The sequence below is a fragment of the Glycine max genome, chromosome 12 (assembly GCF_000004515.6).
Source record: "Glycine max cultivar Williams 82 chromosome 12, Glycine_max_v4.0, whole genome shotgun sequence".
NCBI lineage: Eukaryota > Viridiplantae > Streptophyta > Magnoliopsida > Fabales > Fabaceae > Glycine > Glycine max.
Genome location: NC_038248.2, coordinates 26,505,576 through 26,529,216, shown reverse-complemented (window position 1 = coordinate 26,529,216; position 23,641 = coordinate 26,505,576). Strand labels below are relative to the sequence as shown.

The 23,641-nt window shown below is 38.7% G+C and overlaps 2 protein-coding genes across 2 annotated transcripts; both read right to left on the bottom strand.

Annotated features, from left to right (window-relative positions):
- Positions 1 to 7,283: 7,283 nt before the first annotated feature.
- LOC102666710 (uncharacterized) lies at positions 7,284 to 8,027 on the bottom strand. The gene has a single exon (XM_006591599.1). It carries the CDS (start codon positions 8,025 to 8,027, stop codon positions 7,284 to 7,286), a length of 744 nt encoding a protein of 247 aa, XP_006591662.1.
- Positions 8,028 to 10,051: 2,024 nt separating this feature from the next.
- Positions 10,052 to 11,820, bottom strand: LOC102666135 (kinesin-like protein KIN-12E). Its single transcript, XM_006591141.4, has 4 exons — positions 11,662 to 11,820; positions 11,152 to 11,387; positions 10,709 to 10,778; positions 10,052 to 10,619 (listed from the first exon to the last, which is right to left on the bottom strand). Exons 1-4 carry the CDS (start codon positions 11,707 to 11,709, stop codon positions 10,521 to 10,523), a joined length of 453 nt encoding a protein of 150 aa, XP_006591204.2. The 5' UTR covers positions 11,710 to 11,820; the 3' UTR covers positions 10,052 to 10,520.
- Between the last annotated feature and the right edge of the window lie 11,821 nt (positions 11,821 to 23,641).

The window sequence follows — 23,641 nt, the reverse complement described above, 5'->3', positions numbered from 1 at the left end:
AACCAATACTATTTATACACTAATTGTTCTTACTACTCGCGCCCACTTGTTGTAAGTCACATACATACTCATTTTATAAGCTTATACGTGATGCCTATTGAGTGCGAAAAGGTAATGCTAGCCATAAAAGGAAGCGCATGATCTCTCTTTCCAACATTTAGTTTTGTCTTTATTTATGTGAATTGCTAACATTTGAATTTAAGGAAAGAACAAAATAAAAGAGAATAAAAGGTATTTATAGTATATTCCTCAAAGGTCATTTTTTACGTAGATAAGGAGTACATGTTGTTGTCTTTACTTTTATTCCTTTCCTCTCCAATCAGAGTGTGCCATGTCGCCTTACCTCCTAGTGTGAGACAATAGACATATCAAAATTCAACGTTAATCCCATAACGGATCCTTCACTAAAGTCTATAAAAGGCAACCTCTACCCAAAAGCAAAGAACGAAAAAATATTATAAAGAAATGAGAAAATTTATGAATCGAAACTCTGCAAAATCATTGGATGACACGTTCAATCTTACACTGTCTATTCTTTGTTGAACTAAGTTATTTTGTATTTGAGAAAAGGCCAATATTATAAGGGGAAATCCACCTTGGTGTGATAAAAGAGGGCGAGAGGGGAGTTGAGTTAGAAAAATGGAGGAGGTTGAATGGGTGTTAGAAACATTGACAAGGGCAAAAATTCATTTTCCTTAGTTTTTATAAAAACATGAGGTGGGAAGAGCATTAAATCTGGTGAGAATAGCAACATCCATGTTGGGGTAGTAAATGGCTTTGCTTAAAACATTACTAAAATAAAAAAAAAGTTAACTTCCACTTAATGCAACCAAAGGTATATGAGATTTCTTATTTGTCACCCAACTAATCATCTCCTTGTTAATCCATCTTGGAATAAAGTGGTACCTTCAATTATAATTCCATGTCCAAGCCAAAATCGAACCCCTAACCTTGATTAAGAGACTTAAGTGTCAAACCACTTGTGCCAATAACTTTTAACTAAATTTACAATTTGTTTTTAATTTTAAAAAGAATATATTATTCCTACATTTTCTCCTACCCCTCTATCTTTTAAAATTTCTCACCCCTACCATCATACAACATTTAACTCTTGCACCCCTTCCTTCTCTCTTCCTTCTTTTCCCATATTTGCACACCTTTCCTCCCTCTTTCTTTCCTTTTCAGCTTCAGCTTGCTTGACTCCCCTTTTGCTTGACTTTTGCATTAAATTATATAGTTTAGTTTGTTGTGCATTACACAAATATTAAATTCATATTTTATATAATTTAAAATTTAATAAATATATATTAGTAGATATATCAATAAATATTTAAATATATTTTATATACACACTTGTGATAAATTTAAATTTTTTTAAATTATAATATATAATATTCTATAAATATATAAAATAAGTTAATATTGATTTAAATTGTTTTATTGGACAATCAATTAAAAATGTGCACGTATTTGTTTCATAATAGAAAATTAATATTGATTTAAATTTTACTAGTGCAAATTAAAAAAATACAATTCTTTATTAGTTGTGTTTATATAAAATTTACTTTTAACAATAATTACTATATTTTAAAATATACATGTAGTCGAATATTTTTTCATATTTTTACTTTGATCAACAAAAAATATATCATTATCAATTTACACGGTTCTTAAACTTATTATATAAAATTAAAAAATATAATAAATATAAAATCAGGGATATTTTTTTTACCCCAACTAATCCCAATTAAAAAACATTTATAATATTCTTCAAAAGATTATTTTTTAGGAAGTATTTTATAAGAGTTTTTAGACTTACGTATATTTTTAGTCCTTTAAATTAGAGATATATTTTTTTGTCCCTCAAATTAAAATATTTTTATCAGTCCTTTAAACTTGAGAAATGCTTATTTTAGTTCTTCTCTCCAACTGGCTTTAGTGTGTGTCAAATAACACATATTAAATGTGTAATTTGTGGCGGCTTTTGATGGCTACAAATTGTGGAAAAAAAATAATTCAAAAACTAATAAGTATTAGTATATCATATCACTAATCATTTTAGAGAGATGACTGTCGCAGGTACTATAGAATGGTAATGGTTTGAGTTTTCCTCGTTTCAGAATATTGGCATTTTGTAATCCTCATTCCCATTCAAATAAAATAATAGTGCATTGTGTTTTTTGTTATCAATTTCAGAAATACCAAATTCACAATCAAGATAACATTTTAATTAAAACATATAAACTAATCAATTTTTCAGGACCTATGAAAGAGTCTCACTACTAGAAATATTGTATTTTACGACGCACATTCTACGTCGGTCCTACATTACCCGACGTAGTAATGCACACGGTGGCATTTCCGTAAATATATAAGTTTTATATACGGCGCCTTTCGTATACGACGACGTTTCACTTAAACGCCGCGTTTGTAGCTTTGGTGGAACTAATCTAAGACGGTGTGTTTGTAGACACCGTCGTAGTTGTGGTCAGAGACAAAGACGGTGTTACGTGTGCACCGTCTTTAATTTTGTTCTTTAAATACTCCTTGTTTCACGATGATTCAACACTCTCGCGTCCTCGAAAAAGCTATACCAAAACCCTAATGCGCATGCGCTCTGTTGCCTGAAGTCATCCCAGCGACGACTCCGTCGTGCCCACCGTGACATTGCCTTTTCGACCACCAAGAACAAAAACCCTAGCCATTGTTCTGACCACCACCACATATCCGATCTCGTGCCCTTTGGAGTGGTGTCGCGACCTTGCTAGTGTGAAGGTAAGCATGTCGAAGTTTTTGAGTTCTTGTTTCATAATATAAGTTTTTTAGTTCTTGTTTCATAATATAAGACTTTTAAAATGTGATTATCGACTTCTTGAGTTGCCCTAACAATGTCATCGTTGAATATGCGAAAAGGATTTGAAGGCCAAAGGGTTTAGTTAAGTCAGAGTACTAACGAAGTTGATGTTGTTGGTTGTTTTGGTTTCGCGTTTTTGTTATCTGGATTGGTGCACTTCGAGCATAGGTTGTTGGATTTATTACATATGCAATTGTGGTTTCGATTATTTTCTTCCATTATTACATATGCGAAGCATGAATCAAATGAGAAGCATGAATCAAATGTGCCAAAATGTTCTGGAAATTAGGTGGTCATACACTCTTACAGTGTAATTGGGTTTTGTTTGGCAATTTTTGTGCAAAATTTATGTTTGTTTGTTTCTTTACCTCTCTTTGCTTATAATTTATGATTCAAATTAATACATAAGATCAGTTTTCTCATCTTCATTTTTTCATAGCAGATAAAGAGGGAAATATCCACCTTGAAGCTGCTGAAGCATCCGAACGTGGTTAGATTATAAGAGGTAACATCCTAACCTGTTTTTTGTTTTTTTTTTGTTGACCATGTGTTTTTTATTTTTCTTTTTCTTGTTTACGTGTAAAAGTGCAGTTAATGCAGTTTAAAATCATTGATTTTATAAGTATTTCCATTTTTTATGTGTTGTTTTGGCATTTCTCTACTTAGTCAGAAAAAGTTAGCTTCGCTTTTATTTTCTTTGTGGAAACATGTGTTACTTGGTTATCGGATCAACAATGTATACAGGTTTTTCACTCATTTACATAGTCAGCAAATTGGAGTAATTAAGCTTTTTCTGAAACTAAGAGTCCAATAACTGCTATTCGAGTTGGATAATTATTTGCGTTGTGTACTTTGGGTTTGAATTATTTTTGTTACATTTTTCAGAGGAACTTAGATCAATTGGAAGACTTACTCAACAAGGTTAAATTGAAGACCATAAGTACTGAACCACCTTCTGCATCTATTGCTGGCACAAGGTACTTTTTGATTATTAATTTTGATTGTGCGTTTACAAATGATTAAAAAAATAAAATTCTTATGGGGTGTTATTGGTTGGTAAGTTGGTGTATCTTTGGTGTTTCTGTAGATTCTGTAGTTGCTGCGTTACAATTTGTGGCTCCCTCTGCAAAGGGATTCTTTTTTTAAAATCATTTTGACTTAGATCCTATTTGAATGTTTCAACACGACCCACAGTAGGATATCAGATCATTATGGTGTATTTAGGAGCAGATTATCATATTTATACTAATAAGTATATCCAAATGCAAATGTTTTTTTTGTTTTTTGTGTTTATATTATAATTATTGAGTCAGTATGCTGTTTCCTTTTAGAAACAAATGACAGCCACTCAGAGAATAGTATACATTACTCTCTTTCATCTCTTTTCATTCCTCACACTTTCATCCATTTTCATTCATGTATACCAAACCCATTGTAAAAGTTTGATAGGTCCTGCATTTAAAGTCAAATCAAAATTCAATCCTTAAGAAATAAGGTTGTTGTCTTAAATAGAGAAAAGTAGGACAGTAATATCCACTCCAGGAATAACATAAAATTCCTAATCTTGAATAGTTCCCCAAAATTTAGAATCCTAGTTAGCATAAAGTGCTATCTGTCAGCCTATTGAGATCAAAAGTTTGATTCTGAAAAATGATAGCATTTCTGAGCCTCCAAATTTATACTGTAGCTGCTATCCACCACATTGTCCTTCTTGTGTTAGAAACCTTTGAAGTTGCTGAGGAGTAGTGCTGGATAAAATTATCCAAAGGCCTACAGTGAAACACCTTGTCTTCCTTTACCCAAGAAAGGTATTCCCACCATATAGCCATAGTTTTGCCACAGGTGAAAAATAGATGGGATGCGGATTCGGGTTGATTGTGACAGAAGGGACATAAATCATTATCTACCTGAATCTGCCTCTTGATCAAGTTGTCCTTCGTGGGAAGTCTGTCCCATAATAACCTCCAAACAAAAGAAAGGGCTTTAGGAGGAAGTTTGATCTCCCAAAGTTTCTTGAATCCCAGGTACAGACCTTGAATGTACCATCTCAGATTTAATAACTTGATAACCAAATTTAGTTGACAAAATCCTAGAGGATTCAGCTCCCCAAACCCAGGTATCATTGAGATTGTTGTTAACTCTGATTTGGTGGATGTGATCAATGAAAATAGAGGCTAGCTGCACCTCATTATCAAACAAGTGTCTTCTCCAAACCATATTCCAGACCCATCCATTCTCTGTCCAGGATCCCACCTCTGCCACCCTTAAATCTCTTTGGGAAGAAATACTGAATAACTCATGGAATTGATCCTTTAGAGGAACTCCTTCATCACCCCAAGGATCTTCCCAAAAGAGGAATTTGTCACCTCTCCCCAGCTTCCACCTGATTTGATTATCAGCACTGACCACATTTTGCTGTTGAAAGATGGCCCTTAAATCAGCCCACCAAGTAGAGAAATACTGCTTTCGAGGACCATACTCCAATCCCCTCCAGCCATTGTACATAGAGATCAGAATTCTGGTCCAAAGCTGGTCTGGTTGGTGGAACATCAGCCACTTCCATTTGAACAACAGAGCCTTGTTAAGACTTGGAAGATCTCTAATCCCCAACCCTCCCATATGCTTAGGAGAGCAGCACTGGCTCCAAGAAATCCAAGCAATCTTCCTACTATCTGGTTTTCCCCCCATAGGAATTCTTTGGAATTCAACTTACTAGTGTGTTTGGATTAGATTGATGGTGAAAAAAATCAATTAAATTTTCATGATAAAGATAAAGTGATAAATAGTTGTTTCTGTTTTTTTTATGGTATGGCCATTATTTTGTGGGATAAAATGGATTGTTGTGTTTTATCCCAACACAATATATACATTGCCGCGGTTTAAAAATTAAAATACTGATTGGCTATAAATGTCACAAAGCATACAGTTGTGGTTTATTTGGTCTTAGCATTTATTGGCGGCTATAATTTGCCACAATGTTTTTTCTATTATTTTTTACCCCTTTTTGAATTTTAATGATCTAAATTAAAACAAAAAAATTTCTAAACATCTTGTCTTCAACAACATTGGAACAGCTCTGAGCTCTCTCTGGTCCTCAATTTGTGCTTTTTATCCTCCAGTTGCAACACCCTAACTCGCTAAGTCACACGCAGCACCGTGATTTTCTGCAGGTTCTCATCCTTAAACCTTAATTTCGTCCCTTGATTAAATTAATAGTTATATATATATATATATATATATATATATATATATATATATATATATATATATATATATATATTTACATCTTAAAAACTATAAACCCTAATCTATACTATCTGTCAAATGACCAGACCAAAGACCCCTAATTTAATCGCAGGTCGTCATTCCTGCCAGCAGAACACAGAGGCCAGCATCGTGTGTTGTTCAATCTAAGGTACCTTCTGCCTGCGTTCGTTCTATCAGTTATAGTTTCATTGTTTATTGCATTTGAGGTGGACATGAACTCCCCTGTTATGATATGTTTCCTACTTTGTAACTGTTGACTGTCATTTCTCTCATTAAGTTTCTAAATACTGAAATAACAATACCTGCACAATCAATGAGTGTGTTCTCATAAATTGACTTAAAAGAGTTGAAGCCAAGAAAGTGGCAAGGCGTTCTGATTCATTGGAACAATTTGTCTGTGAAATGACGCGTCTTTTGTTTTGAATTCAAATTGTTTACATTTTATATAACATTAAATTGCACTAACTCCCCTTAAAAGTTTTTGATATTGCACAAAACCCTTGGTTTTTTAATGTTTACAGCTGCTTTCTTACAAGGGTACATGGTGTAATGATTTTCAATCAATTAATGGTATAGTGTAATGTACAAGGATATTAGTGTCATGTTTTGCAAATAATTAATAGGGTTAGTGTACGAGTAGAAAAAACAGGGATATCAGGGGGAATTTCAGTGACATTTACTGTAATTTACTCTTCATTGATATAATTTTTTTTTTGGAAAGCAAATATATATATATATTGATTAAAAAAGTACCAGAGGTACTACAAGATACATAGTAGACCTGTAAAACAGGAAAGAAAAACCACCCTACAAAAACCATTGTCAATCTTGGAACCAATTTCTTGACCATCCTCCCCTTTATTAACATTTCTATTATTGTTCTCAGTAGCAGCTTGTTCATACAATTCAATTAGTTTACTATTATCCTCAATCAAGGCTTTAAGTTTCATCTTGAGTTCATCATTCTCCTTTGCCAGCATAATTGCTGTCTCATGAGCCTCTGCTTCTCTTTTTTTTTTTGAACAGCCAAAAATAATATTATATATATAAGAAGCATAGTACCAGAGGTACTACAGGAAAACAAAGGGTAGCATCCCCTAAAACACAGAAAAATAACCAACAGCCACCAAAATCAATAAAACCCATCCCTACAAATGACACATTAAATGAATGACAAAGACATATAAGAGGACCATTGGTGAAAAGGAACAGTAAAATCCTTTTCCCATCCCCTCAACCAAGACCAAGTGAGATAAATAGATCTGTCCATCAATTTAGATATGTCAAAAGACTGGTTGTTGAAAACCATGTCGTTTCTAAGGCTCCAAATGGATTTGGTAGCTGCAATCCACCAAATCTTCCTCCTTCTGTTAGAATTCCTCGATCCAGCCAATGAACAATGCTGAAGAAAGTTGTCCATAGGCTTGCTGTGCAAAACTCTATCTTCCTTCACCCATGAGTTGAATTCCCACCATAATGGCATAACTTTATAACAAGTGAAGAAAAGGTGAGAAGCAGATTCCACTTGGCTTTGGCAGAAAGGGCATAGATCGTTTTGGAGGACAATCTGTCTAATGATTAAATTATCCTTAGAAGGAAGCCTATCCCAGAGTAATCTCCAGGCAAAGGATAAAGCTGCAGGGGGGATTTTGATTTCCCATAGCTGTCTAAAGCCACTGTTTGGCTGATGGAGAGACTGCTCAGATCTGAGACAGTTGTAAGCAGAATTTGTAGAGAACATTCCCGTTGGTTGAGCTCCCCACACCCAGTCATCCTTCAAGTCTGCAACAGGACTTATAGCTGAGGTATGGTCGATAAAAGTTGTGGCTTCCCCCAATTCACTATCAAAAAGATGTCTTTTCCAAGAAAATTTCCACTCCCAGCCATTTTCTCCAAAAATCCCCATGCTTGCCACTGTCTGAAGTTTTTGAGAAGATACCTCATATAAATCTGGGTATTTTTCTCTAAGAACAGAGCCATCACCCACCCAAGAGTCTTCCCAAAATAAGATTTGATCAAACATTAAAATTTAATAAAATTAAAAATTAAAAAATCAAATAATACTTTTTTATGTTATTATTTTCCCTTTTTATACATATCTTTTAAATTTATATTCTTTATTACATTTTAAATATGAAAATGAGTTGTAACAAAAAAATGAATGATTAACATTTAAGATAAAAAAAATATTAGTAAAAAGATAAGTTTTAAAGATTAATTGAAATGCAATTAAAGTTCAAGGTGCCTATTTATGAAAAAGTTAAAGTTTAAATATCAATCATAATAATTTTAAAGTTCATGTTGTCTATTTGAAAGAAAAAGTATAATTTAAGTATTAATTAAGACAAAATTAAAGTTGAGGCTGTCTATTTGAAAAAAATAAAATTAAAGGGACTTAATTCTCCTTTCCCATTTTAAAATTATAAATCAATGTTATGGGGAATATAAACTCTAACCCCATTTGATTGGGAGAAAAAAAATAGATAGAAGTGAAGTTATTTTCATGAGATCTACTAGAAAACACTTTTTTTCCCAAATTGGAATGAAATGGAGCAGAATAATTAATCTCTATTTCATTTTTATTTTTTAGTTTTTATTATTATATAAAAAATTTAAAAAAATTATGTTATTTGATTTTCTTTTTCACTCATCAAAATAAGTAGAGAGAAATTTCTCTACTCCCCCTCCCTATTTCTATTAATCTAAATAATATACTTTATTTCTCTTTTATTTGTATCATTCTTATTTCTCCTTTAATTTACCTATTTTCAATTCTCATAATTAAGCAAATCAAATAATATGAATTGGTAGGTAAAAATGTGAGTAATGTAGCAGTTTTATTACCTCAGCATCAAACTTCGCGTGCCCAGTGAGGTTAGGACTGCAGAAACTACGTTGATACGACTGACAATTATATAAATCTTTGTCCCACCCTGAACTTGATCTTATCATCATTTTACTATTGAAGAGTGCTGTCGGGTGTAATCTACACAGAATAACATTAAAGATATATCAAAATTTTATCCATGTTTTAATACATGCGTTATAGTTAATTTCCCCACTGGCTAGTTTTCTTTTCTTTACCTTGAAGAGCCATGAGCACTGATTTCATAAGGTGTTTGTTCCATAAACACAGATGATGGCAAATAATTTCTATTATCATTCCCAAAGTGTCGTGGGGCATTAAGTCTTCCGTACATATAAAAAATACTATGCCTTCCTTGCAGTGACCTATTCTGAGTTTGCTTCACCTTGCTGCCTAGATCTCCACAGATATCTCTACTCCAGGATTTTAGTCTATGTTTTAGGTTCTGAAGTTTGCATTTTAGAGCATACCCTCCCCAACCCAAAGGCTGGTTTTGTATAGCCTGTCGTAGATAAAACATATCAAGTCAGAGAGAATGTGACAGACAAATGGACTAGTAAGTTGAATAAATTTTTTTTTTTTAAAAAAATAAGAGTACAAACAAGTGTGATCTAGACCTGAATCTTGAGAAACTCATTTTCCTCCCTAACCAAAGACTGCCATCGTGATTTTCAACTTGACTCCTAAAGACAAATATTAATAAGAATTAAATAGTTGAATAAGTCATATTCACAGAAAATTTAAAATGCAAGCACAAAAAATTACAAACAACTATAAATGTAAGATAATTAAGCAGAAAGACATTCTATCTTTTTACACATTGGATATCTAAATAATTACTAGGGCTCCTTATTCAATGACTGGCCATATGACAATGATTGACATATGGACTGAGCTTCTAGAATATCCACAATGTGATAATAGTGGTAAATGAAGAAAAATAGATGATTTAGAGTTTCCACCCTGACCATTTCTAAAAAGTGGTAAATGAAGAACATGAAGAAACAAAATGTATAGTCTAAACTGCATTCCATGTCTACCACTACCTACTACTACTTGAGCGCCAGTATTATTCATGTTAGATTTAAAACACACTAATTGAGATGGGCCTGTTTTTCCATTTTCATGAGATTCAATATATGTCCACCAATATTTATACTGGAAAGCTTAATTTAGCAAGATTTGATGACAACACCAAACTGGTAAATTATGTTGATTTCAGAAACTTAGATAAAGACTCATGAAATTTATACAGTGGGTCACTGAAAAGTGACTGCTAATCTGAAAACCTGATAAATGGGCACAATCAAAATCAGATTCTAGGTTCTAGCTTACATCTATGTTGAAGTAAGCTATTGTGACATTCACTGCTTCAAACATGAATATGGATGCAGGAAATACTATATCATTCTTACCTGTTTGGAGATGAGATTACCATCATTATGTACATCTTCGATCATCAAATCAGAATTTTTTTTCTAACATTCGCAAAAGACAAAGAGGTCAAGATAGGAGTTTGCAGTGCCTTTTATTCTAGACACAAGAAAAAATTATTACACTAAAAAAAGTGAAAACCTGAACCCTTACCAGATCTGTTTCATGCATAAATTTCCAATCTAGTGCTTCCAACAACTACACATACAAGTGAAAGGAAAAAATAAAAATCAACATGAGAGGGATTGACTGAAAATTTTACAAAGTACAAAAGCATCCATTCATACCTTGTTTTCCAATACCATGATTTGTTCACTCATCCGTTCTCGTTCACCTTCCATACAAAATGACTTTAACCTGTTTTGAAGATACATAAGCATTAGCAACATGACATTATGGAAAATATGTATATGACAGAAAAGTCACTGGTAATCTAGCTAGCACTAATTTGTTGGAGAACTTGGACTGGTTGGTTGACTAGTTTCTTTTGAGTTTGACAATACCATAAGGCTGTGTTCTTGCCTCAACTGATTTACATATTTTCATATTTGTGGATATAATAGGCAATGTATATATTGTTCATACTGGAAGATTGATTTTTGGTCATAGAGTAACTATGCCACTTCCCAACCTTTACTTTAATCATGAAATCAAAGTGAGTTACTTTTGCATGCACATGAATAAAAAAAAAGCAACAAAAAAGTATTTTAGCTGTATCAATAAAACATGCCTTCTAATTTCTTCTTTTAGCTGCAAATTTTCCATAGCAAATCTAGTTGCTTCATTATTCCGATCCACCTGGGCCCGCAAGACCTCAATTTCCTTCGAGTGCTCCTCTTTTTCTTTTAGCAAGTGTGTCTCAGCTGAGATCTTCTCAGAAGCAACTGTTTCTAATCTTTTTATTCCAGCTTCTCGAAAACGTAGTCTCATCTTCAAACTTTGTATCTCATCTTCTCTTTGTCTCACCTAAAATCATCCCATATTTTCAATCATTTAATTCATCACAAAAACATCAAGAATTATCATTATTGATAAATCAACAAAAAAGAGTGATTATAAATTAAAACATTGAAAATACTAGAATGGAGCTCTATGACAACAAACTAAATTGATAGGTGTTTCTCATATATAATTATAAATTGCTACTTATAGGTCAAAACTTGTTTATTCTCTCCCTCATTAATCAATCATTCAAAACTGATAACAAAACAATAAGAAATATATGGCTTTTCAAAGATACCAGCTTCATGGACGCTTGAATTTCATCTCTTAGTGCCTGTAATTCCATCTCTTTGTCCTTTTCCCTTCTAAAGGCCCCAACAAGGGCAATGTCATAGTCTTTTTTCTGCAAAAAGAGAAAGATGCTTATCAGTAAACAAGGTTATGGGAGACTGAATGATTTCTTGGACACAAATAAATATCAACCTGAGATATCCTTTTAACAGAGGTTAATGGAGTGAATGATCCTTGCACACCCTCCCACTTGAAGGATCCAGGAGAACCTGGGAAGCTGACAACTAAAATGTCATTATCCTGAATTTCTCCTCCACCAACTAGACCACGCAAACGGGATACTTCTTTCTGAAACCCCAAAAAAAAGTTACAGTACAAACCAGCCAATTTAGTAATTTAGTAGATATCAAGGCAGAAATACAAGTTGTAGGAAGCTTTTCCACTTCCCTATAAACAGTAGGTGAAAAGTAAAAGTAAACTCTTGGCCAATGTACTTTTCTAACAAGAAATTAAGTATTAGGTAATTATGTACAAAGACTCCAATTAAATCAATTAATATTCTTGTAAATTGATGATGGCATGAAAAACCACCCTCAATACTGATGCAGAGCATTTGACCCCATAACTGGTATAGTAGGATAGTAGATAGTGGAATAATCACTATTATGAAATTTATAGATATAAATTAAGTAATTTATATTACATTATATGCTAAAAAATTTAAAAAGTTACACAATTAGTAGTTGAACTAGTAAAGTGATATTCACTTATACTCAAATTATATAATAACATTACACACTATCAGTAATAGACATTCCATTCACAAGTTTGTACCATTATAATTACGTTCAAAATTAAGTTCACACATGACATTATTTACAACAGTGTTATTTAGCTATGTCATACTCTAATTTCGTCCGGGGACCTTTGCTTGATGACATGCGACCTTTCTTTGGTCCTTGTGAGGTGCTTGGCACCCATCATTAGGCAATTTGTGAAATTCCAGGACATGCCAGAAAACCAAAAAATATTGATGCACAATCCGTAAGTTTCCGTGACACACCGGAAATCAAATGGAAGCATCGTTGCATAATTAAGTGAGATTCCGTAACATTCCGTAAGTCAAAAAGGGGTGATTATGTAATCCGCAAGGTTCCGTAACATTACGGAAAGAAAACAAGTATCGTTACGAGATTCGTAAGTTTCCGTAACTTTACGAAAAAAGAATCACCAAAAAAGGTAAGGGGGTGAACTTATCAAGATAGGGGTGTAAATAGCAATTCAAATCTAGGCCCTTCCAGAACATTTTGGAAGTTGGGTTGCTTAAGGAGGAAGCAACTGGGCGGCAAGCTCCTCCACGTTTTTGAAAAATGGTTTTCGGGGCTTCCGTGGCTTCCGTAATACTTCCGTAAAATTTCCGAAAACCTTGGGTAAGCATATTCCACTTAACATTGGTGAAAGGGAAGAGAAAAAAGATGAAAATCAAATTTGAAAACAGTTCCGTAAGGCTTCCGTAACTTTTCCGTAAAATACGAAAAGGGGGGTGAACTTAGTAATTCGGGTGCGCTTAGAAATCTTCTTCATTAAGTCTTTGGGCGGCAAGCACCTCCCTTTTTTTCTATAAATAGGGGAGGGGGGGAGCTGTTTCAAAATGTTCAAGACCCCTTTGGCTATGCATTTCGGCTATTTTGGGCAAAAAACACGTTTTCGTGAAGAAAAATCGAGTCGAAGTGCTTCTGTAACGCTTCCGTAAGCGATTCTGTGGAAATTCTTCATCGTTCTTCGTCGTTCTTCACCGTTCTTCATCCGTTCTTCGTTCGTTCTTCATTCTTCAACGGGTAAGTTTTCGAATCCGAGACTTTCAATTCATTTCTTGTTTTGTGTACTTTCACTTTAATTTCGTTTACTTTCAGTTTTCTTTTCTTCCCTTTTGACGTGCTTAAGCCATTTATTTAAGTCATTTCTCGCTTAATCTAAAAATAAAATAAATTTCCACTGATCATTTGAATTGTATCATCCGTTAATTTTGGTTAAAATGAATTCCGACCGTTCGGTCATGCCGTAACCACGTTGGAAATAAAAAAAAGAGGTAAAATAATAATATAATAATCAAAAAAATATTTTTTAGTAAAGTAAAGCGAAAAATCAATCGGACGTTTTCTCTTTGGGATTTCTCATTCTTAATCGAATTGACTAATAACTAAGGTGAAACTAAGGCTAAAATCAACTCGCCTAGTCAAGCTCGTCCACGAAAATAGGTTTTTGAAAGTTTATCACTTCAATTTCTTATTAAGTAAAATGGGTCATTTTTAAGGTCCAACGCCTTAAAATGATCACCTTTCAAGTAAAAAGAATCACTTGATTCACGCATAAGAAAGAACTACGTAGGTCTGATTTTCTCATCCCAATTGAGGAATACGTAGGAGCAAAGGGAAACACCCTTGTCGACCACAAAAAGAGAAAAAATATAAAAACGGTATAAAGGATATAAGGACATAAAAGGGAACGTAAAAATCAAAGTCATGTTTGCACATTCGATTAAAGGCTGTCGTCCCTTGTGACGGACGTGTGGGGTGCTAATACCTTCCCCGCGCGTAAATACAACTCCCGAACCTTTCACTTAAAAGTTCGTAGATCGCGTATTTTCCAGTTTTTCCGACGTTTTCCTCAAATAAACGTTGGTGGCGACTCCGCGCGTATTCCTTTCGTGGAACACGCATCCCGCGAGTCACGCGTCGCCCTCCTGCCGAAGGGTAGGTTGCGACAGTTGGCGACTCCGCTGGGGACTGTTTTTAGAGAGTTAGGCCATTTAATCTTGTGCAAATTTTGCCATGACTTACTCCTTTGTTGGCTTCCCCTTATTATGTTCTTGTATATATAACTCTTTGATGCTTTTAGTGCATTTTTTTTGTATGCATGAGGTAAATATTTATTCATTTGATGCACACAAACACTAACACTATTTGCACACACGGTGAGTTGAAAAAGGGCCCTATACCCGGGTTCGTGGGAACATAAGGAGTGGAGGTGAATCCGTGATCATGCTAGGTCTCCGACTTGCTTGATTACAGTGAACCCTCATCTAGAGTTTTTCTCTTTGAAAACATATTGTTGCTAGTAGTCCCTACTGCTGCAGTATGTTCTTCGAAGGGGATGATACCTCTAGAAACCATCAAGAGAGATATGACTACCTTGGGGGTTATCACTAAAAGCCTAGTTAGCTCTCTCCCTTATAGGTCCCTTAAATAGGGGCACGGAGCAAACACGCTGCGTGCCATTTTTCACACTGCCATGCATAATTATCATATACCCTTTTGCTTATATTTGTTTGTGAATATTGTCATACTATGTACATCCCCGTGTTGTGCCTTTCGCATATGCATCATGCGTGGGTTTCGTCTTTGATCCCCTCACTTTAGCAAACCGACGGAGGGTCCGTGTCGCCTTCTTAAAAAACATACGTTGGGTGCCATGCTGCCCAAACGTTGTATCCAAGAAGGAAACAATTTCTCGGGCTCCCGTATTCGTAAATTGCATCTGTGTCATATGCATTTCTTCATGCATTCATCCATTCCACCCATGATAGATGTAGGAGTTTTGTTTCGCACTAGATTTTATTTCACTTTAGTAAAACATGGGATCAAGTCAAAAGCCTTCGCTTAAAAAGAGGTTCTATCAAGTCAAAATCAAGAGCTTAGAGGTCACCAGTTTACGAAAGTTGGGGCAATTAATGGGTCAACTTCAACGGCAAGCCTTCCGCAAAGCCTATGGTAAGATTTGGGACCTAGCTAGGGTAGAAGTCTCCATGGAACCGATTGCATCCCTTTCCCAGTATTATGACCAGCCCCTAAGGTGCTTCACATTTGAGGACTTCCAGCTAGTGCCGACTGTGAAAGAGTTTGAAGAAATCCTGGGATGCCCACTGGGAGGAAGGAAGCCATATCTTTTCTCTGGGTTCTATCCCTCCACGACAAGAGTTGCCAAGGTGGTGAAAATCTCAGCACAAGAGTTGGACCGTGTAAAGCAAAACAGGAATGGGGTAGTCGGAGTACCAAGGAAGTGTTTGGAGGAAAGGGCAAAGGTCTTAGCAAATTAAGGCGAATGGGCTTTCTTTTATTGACATCTTGGCGCTTTTGATCTTTGGAGTTGTCCTCTTTCCGAATATGGAAGGGTTAGTGGACCTAGCAGCGATTGACGCTTTCCTCGCCTTTCATCATGGCAAGGAAAGCCCGGTCGTCGCCATTTTGGCCATGTATGACACGTTCGACCAGGGATGTGAAAAGAGCGGCGCAAGAATTGTTTGTTGTGCACCAACTCTTGGCTAGCATGGAGGGGCGTCTGTTAAATGGTTCCCTCGCTAGAAGGAAGGAAGAATCAGGATTCTATCTTCATGCGAAGGATGTCCCATGAGAGGAGTGCCATCAGACGAAAGCATCACGCCTTTCATCGCACGAGGTTTCAGTGACCACAACGCGAGGGTACTCCAAGGAGTTCGCAAGGCATGGGATGCGGCGTGAAGAAAGGACAGAGAGCTTAGGGGAAGTAGTAATGGGATCATCGGCGGCTATCATAAGTGGCTGAGAGTCCGAACACAAGGATTGGATTGGCTCCCAAATCTAAAGACTGTGAGAGACGATGAGGTTAAAGCTTCGGAAGAAAGTGATGAGGTACAAGCCCTAAAGGCAGAGCTTGAAAGAGCCTGGGTAGTCGAAGAGAAGTTCAAGTCCATAGCCATCAAAGTCTGAAAAGAGTATGATGAACTAAGGGATGTCAATATGGCCACCGATGAAGCCTTGGAATGAGAAACCAAGAAGGCCCGAAAGGAAGAACACGACCAAAGCAAAGTTTGGAGGGGCTTTATAGGGCAGCAATAGTGAGCTCAAGCTCCGAAGAGGTGAAAGGAATCATCATGGGTCAAAGGCATGATCTTGAAGGACGAGCTAAAGGTTTGCCTTAGGTCGAAAAGAAATTTGTCCCAACAGTTAAGCGAGACTGAAGGGAATATGTGGGCCATCATCGATAAGTGCAAAGAGAAGCTAAATCTAGCGGCGACTCACGAGCAAAGGCTAGAGGATGAGTACGCCAAGATATCAGCAAAAAGGGAAGCAAGGGAAAGGGTAATTGATTCATTGCACCAAGAGGCAACAATGTGGACGGACCGATTTGCTCTTACTTTGAACAGGAGTCAAGAACTTCCCCCATTGCTAGCCAAGGCCAAAGCAGTGGCGGACACCTACTCCGCCCCCGAGGAGATCCACGGACTTCTCAGCTATTGTCAGCATATGATAGACTTAATAGACCATATGATTAGAAACCGCTAGGAAGTTTGTATTGTTGCTCAGATCTTGACTAGTTATAACTTTTTGAAAAAAATGAGTTTATCCCACGTTTTTACTCCAAAAATCAGTGCGAATCAAGTCACTCCCACATTTTATCTCTAGCATGCATTGTATGTTGGTCTCGTCCTTTGTCACGGGAAGCCGGAAGGTCCATATCACCTTCTTAATTGTACACATGGGGCACTGCGCCCCCAAATGCGCAAGTAAGAAGAGATAATTTTCCGGGCTCTCGTGTCCGTAAAATGCATTCATATCATGCATCGCATAAGCATCTCTTCATAACATCATAATGAACATATCGTTCCTGCATTTGTCCGTTATCATATTCCAGCCTCACATTTTGCATGAGTCATGGTGTCATACCCTAATTTCGTCCGGGGACCTTTGCTTGATGACATGCGACCTTTCTTTGGTCCTTGTGAGGTGCTTGGTACCCATCATTAGGCAATTTGTGAAATTCCAGGACATGCCGAAAAACCAAAAAAATATTGATGCACAATTCGTAAGTTTCCGTGACACACCGGAAATCAAATGGAAGCATCGTTGCATAATTAAGTGAGGTTCCGTAACATTCCGTAAGTCAAAAAGGGGATGATTATGTAATCCGCAAGGTTCCGTAACATTACGGAAAGAAAACGAGTATCGTTACAAAATTTGTAAGTTTCCGTAAATTTACGAAAAAAAGAATCACCAAAAAAAGCAGAGGGGGTGTACTTAGTAAAAATGGGGGTGCAAATAGCACCCAGGCCCACTTGGGCCCTCCAGAATATTCCTCCAGAAGGCTGTTGCTTCTGGAGGAAGCAACCTGGCTCGCCTGGGCGAGCTGAGCTCGCCTGGGCGAGCTGGGTGGCAACCACCTCCCCTATTTTGCTATAAATAGGGGAGGAAGTGAAGAAGAAAAGGGTTCAGCCCCTTTGGCACTTCTCTCTCTTTCGAATTTGCTTGGAAAAATCGTTTCCGTGAAGAAAATCTAAGCCGAGGCGCTTCCGAAACGTTCCCGTAACGTTTTCCGTGAAGAATTTCGTAAAGGTTTCAACCGTTCTTCGACGTTCTTCATTCGTTCTTCATCGTTCTTCGATCTTCAACGGGTAAGTACCTCGAACCAAGCTTTTCGATTCATTCTATGTACCCGTAGTGGTCCACATTGTGTTTCGTAAAGACATCTTTTAGTAAAATAAAGCGGAAAATCAATCGGACGTTTTCTCTTTGGGATTTCTCATTCTTAATCGAATTGATTAATAACTAAAGTGAAACTAAAGGCTAAAATCAATTCGCCTAGTCAAGCTCGTCCATAAAAATAGGCTTTTGAAGTTTGTCATTTCATTTTCTCACTAAGTAAAATGGATCATTTTTAAGGTCCAACGCCTTAAAATGATCACCTCTTAAAGTAAAAAAAGAATCACTTGATAAAAAAGAACTACGTAGGTCTGATTTTCTCATCCCAAATTGAGGAATACGTAGGAGCAAAGGGAAACACCCTTGTCGACCACAAAAAGAGAAAAATATAAAAAGGGTATAAAGGATATAAGGACATAAAAGGGAACGTAAAAAATCAAAGTCATGTTTGCACATTCGATTAAAGGCTGCCGTCCCTTGGGACGGGCGTGTGGGGTGCTAATACCTTCCCCGTGCGTAAATACAACTCCCGAACCTTTCACTTAAAAGTTCGTAGATCGCGTCTTTTCCGGTTTTTCCGACGTTTTCCTCAAATAAACGTTGGTGGCGACTCCGCGCGTATTCCTTTCGTGGAACACGCATCCCGCGAGTCACGCGTCGCCCTCCCGCCGAAGGGTAGGTTGCGACAGTTGGCGACTCCACTGGGGACTGTTTTTAGAGAGTTAGGCCATTTAATTTTGTGCAATGTTTTACCGTGACTTACCCCTTTGTTGGTTTCCTTTCATTATGTTCTTGTGTATATAAACTCTTTGTTGCTTTTAGTGCGTTTTAAATGTATGCATGAAGTAAATATTTATTCATTTGATGCACACAAACACCAACACTATTTGCACACACTGTGAGTGAAAAAGGGCCCTATACCCGGGTTCATGGGAGCATAAGGAGTGGAGGTGAATCTGTGATCATGCTAGGTCTCCGACTTGCTTGATTACAGTGAACCCTCATCTAGAGATTTTCTCTTTGAAAACCTATTGTTGCTAGTAGTCCCTACTGCTACAATATGTTCTTCAAAGGGGATGATACCTCTAGAAACCATCAAGAGAGATATAACTACCTTGGGGATTATTGCTAAAAGCCTAGTTAGTTCTCTCCCTTATAGGTCCCTTAAATAGGGGCACGAAGCAAACACGCTGCGTGCCATTTTTCACACTGCCATGCATGAGTATCATATACCCTTTTGCTTATGTTCGGTAAATATTGTCATACTGTGCACATTCCCGCATTGTGTCTTTTGCATAGGCATTGCATATGGGTTCTGTCTTGATCCCTACTGTAAACAAACCAACGGGGGTCCGTGTCGCCTTCTTAAAAACGTGCGTTGGGGCATTTGCTACCCCTAGACGTCGTATCTAAGAAGGGGACAAATTCCCCGGACCCCCGCATTCCTAGATTGCATCTGTGTCATATGCATTCCATCATGCATTCATCCATCCACCCATGAGATATCGGAGTTTTGATTTGCACCAGCTTTTGTCTCACTTTAGTAAGCATGGGAACAAATCAAACCGGCAAGAGGTTCTACCAAGTCAAGGTCAAAAGCCCAGATACCACCAGCATCAAGGAATTAGGGCGGTTGATGGAACCCCTCCAAATGCAAGCCTTCCGCAAGACTTACGGAAAGATCTTAGAGTTGACCATAGCAGAGGTGTCCATAGAAGCCATTGCATCACTTACCCAATACTACGACCAGCCTTTGAGATGCTTCACATTCGGGACTTCCAATTAGTACCAACCATTGAAGAATTTGAGGAAATTCTAGGATGTCCTCTCGGGGGAAGAAAACCATATCTTTCCTCCGGGTGTCTCCCCTCTTTGAGCAGAATTGCAACTGTGGTCAAGGATTCAGCAAGAGGTTTGGACCGCATAAAACAGACTCGGAACGGCATAGCGGGCCTACCACAGAAGTACCTAGAAGACAAGGCGAGGGGTATGGCCAATCAAGGAGACTGGGTCCCGTTTATGGATGTGTTAGCTTTGCTAATTTTTGGGGTCGTCCTCTTTCCAAACGTGGATGGTTTGGTAGACCTAGCAGCAATCGACGCTTTCCTTGCCTACCACCATAGCAAGGAAAGTCCGGTGGTAGCTGTCTTGGCAGATCTATTTGACACATTTGACCGAAGGTGCGAGAAGAGTAGCGCACGGATCATCTGTTGCTTACCCGCCCTCTGTGTTTGGTTGGTTTCACACTTGTTCCAACAAGACACAAGACATCCATGTCCGCTCCTGAGCCATCGCTCGTGTACTGAAAAGAGGAGAATAGATTGGGACCAGCTCTTGGCCGGGATAGGAGGTAGAACAATCAGTTGGTTCCCCCGATGGAAGGAAGGAAAGAAGGAGTCCTTTTCTCATGTGGAAGATACCCAAACATTCCGCTGGTAGGAACGAGGGGTTGTATTAATTACAATCCCACGCTCGCTATAAGACAACTAGGGTACCCCATGAGGGGAGCACCGACGGAAGAAAGCATGTCTCCTTTCCTTGTGAGGGATCTCGGCGCACAAAATTCCAAGACTATACAAAGAATCCATAAGGCATGGGAAACCCCGTTAAGGAAAGATCAAGAGCTTAGAGGCATTCGTAATGGCATCATTGGTGGGTACCACGAATGGCTGAAAGTTCGCATACGAGGTTTAGATTGGCTCGCCAAGTTAAAAGTCGTCAGCGAAGAGAATTTTGAAGCACCGGAAGAGGACGAAGAAGTCCAAGCTCTCAAAAGCGAGTTAGGAAAGGCAAAACTCGCCAAGGAGAAGTTCAAGTTGGCTGCTACACACGTTCGGAAGGAGTGTGCCGGGTTACGGGAAGAGAATGCAATTACCGCAAGAGCCCTTGAACAAGAGACCAAGAGGGCTCGCAAGGAAGAGTATGGCCGGAACAAATTTCGCGGAGCTCTATGGGGTAGCAATAGTGAACTCAAGTTGCGAAGGGAAGAAAGAGACCAGTCGCGAGCACATAGCATGGTTCTGAAAGAGGAGTTAATTGCTTGTTCAAGGTCCAAAAGAAGCTTGTCTCAGCGTTTATGCGAGACGGAGACCAACATGCTAGCTATCATCGCCAAGTACCAAGAAGAGTTAGGTCTAGCCACGGCCCACGAGCATAGAATCGCGGATGAGTATGCTCAAGTATACGCAGAAAAAGAGGCTAGAGGAAGGGTGATCGACTCTTTACACCAAGAGGCAACCATGTGGATGGATCGGTTTGCTCTTACCTTGAACGGGAGTCAAGAACTTCCCCGATTGTTAGCCAAGGCCAAGGCGATGGCAGACACCTACTCCGCCCCCGAAGAGATTTATGGGCTTCTCGGCTATTGTCAGCATATGATAGACTTAATGGCCCACATAATTAGAAATCGTTAGGAAACTTGTATGGTCTCTAAGACCTTGACTAGATACGACTTCCTTTTTGAAATAAAATGAGTTGGTCCCATGTTTCTACTCCAAAAAGCTTGTGCAAATCAAATCACTACTACATTTCATCTCTAGCATGCATTTTCTTTCTTTACCCACTCCTCACGTTTGGTTTTTTAGGGAAAAACACCATAACTAAACGCGTCGCAAGGGATCCCTATCGCACCAGATCCAAATCTAGAACGATGGGTGATCAAGAGGAGACGCAGGAACAGATGAAAGCCGACATGTCGGCTCTGAAAGAACAAATGGCCTCCATGATAGAGGCCATGTTAAGTATGAAGCAGCTCATAGAGAAGAACGCGGCCACCGCCGCCGCTGCCAGTTCGGCTGCCGAAGCAGACCCGACTCTCTTGGCAACTACGCACCATCCTCCCTCAAACATAGTAGGACGGGGAAGGGACGCACTGGGGCACGATGGCAGCCCTCACATGGGATACAACCGAGCGGCTTACCCTTATGGATTGCCGCCCAACTATTCACCACCCGTCTTGCAAGAAGATGCGGGCCACATTGCTTCTCCCGTCCATGAAAGAGAGCCTCCTCAGCAGCCCGACGAAGTCCACGAAGACCCTCAAGATTATGCTCGGAGGGATGTCGAGTTCTATCCCCCGATCCCCGAAGGGCCGGCACCAGGCACGTTGCCTCAACCCAACATCGCAGTACCACCAATAGTTCTGTCCACGGAAGGGCCGCCCCCAGCAACTGAAGAAAGGAGGAAGCTCGATCTCCTTGAGGAAAGATTGAGGGCCGTAGAAGGATTTGGGGACTATCCGTTCGCAGACATGACGGATCTTTGCTTAGTACCCGATGTTGTTATTCCCTCGAAGTTCAAAGTGTCGGACTTCGACAAGTATAAAGGGACGACTTGTCCCAAAAACCATCTCAAAATGTACTGCCGTAAGATGGGCGCCCACTTTAAAGATGAAAAGCTGTTGATACACTTCTTTCAGGATAGCTTGGCCGGAGCTGCGGTAGTGTGGTACACTAATTTGGAAGCTTCCCGTATCCGTACTTGGAAGGATCTGATTACCGCCTTCCTAAGGCAGTATCAGTACAATTCTGATATGGCTCCTGACCGTACTCAACTGCAGAATATGTTCAAAAAAGAGGGTGAAACCTTTAAAGAATATGCGCAGCGATGGAGGGATTTGGCGGCACAAGTAGCTCCTCCCATGGTTGAGAGAGAGATGATCACCATGATGGTGGACACTCTGCCAGTGTTCTACTATGAGAAGCTAGTAGGTTACATGCCGTCCAGCTTTGCGGATCTGGTGTTTGCCGGGGAAAGAATCGGGGCAACAGGGGCAAAAAGGAAGGAGGGAGATGCCCATGCCGTCTCTTCAACACCTGCGTGGGTCAAAACCCAGCAAACACCTCATGGTACCCATCAGTACGCGCAACATCACCCAAGCTTCTCGGCTCATACTGGGAATACCTCTAGTTCAACACCCGTGCAACCTAAGGCACCCACCCAGAGTGAAGCTCCCCAAGTTCCAACTCCGAACACGACTCGACCGGCCGGTAATTCCAACACGACAAGGAACTTCCCTCCGAGGCCATTTCCAGAATTCACCCCACTCCCAATGACGTACGAAGATCTTCTGCCATCCCTCATCGCCAATCATTTGGCCGTGGTAACTCCCGGAAGGGTCCTCGAACCCCCTTTCCCGAAGTGGTATGACCCTAACGCAACTTGCAAGTACCATGGGGGTGTCCCGGGGCATTCCGTCGAAAAATGCTTGGCCCTTAAATACAAGGTCCAACATTTAATGGATGCTGGATGGCTGACTTTCCAAGAGGATCGGCCCAATGTGAGAACCAACCCGCTCGCCAATCATGGAGGGGGAGCAGTTAATGCAGTTGAATCCGATAGGCCGCACAGGTCTAAACCTTTAAGGGATGTGGCAACCCCTAGGAGGTTTATCTTTGAGGCCCTACAAAAGGGAGGTGTGATTCCCCATAGTGGGTGTAAGGAGGATTCCTGTCTGCTACATTCCGGCGAGATGCATGACATGGAGATGTGTTTGGAAGTAGAGGAATTGTTACAGCGGATGATAGATCAAGG

Coding starts and splice junctions, on each gene's coding strand:
- LOC102666710 (XM_006591599.1), bottom strand. CDS start 8,027: ATGGGGATTTTTGGAGAAAATGGCTGGGAGTGGAAATTTTCTTGGAAA.
- LOC102666135 (XM_006591141.4), bottom strand. CDS start 11,709: ATGGAATTACAGGCACTAAGAGATGAAATTCAAGCGTCCATGAAGCTG. Junction 10,779..11,151: donor CTAAAAGAAGAAATTAGAAG/GCATGTTTTATT, acceptor TCTTCAAAACAG/GTTAAAGTCATTTTGTATGG. Junction 10,620..10,708: donor TCATGGTATTGGAAAACAAG/GTATGAATGGAT, acceptor TTGTATGTGTAG/TTGTTGGAAGCACTAGATTG.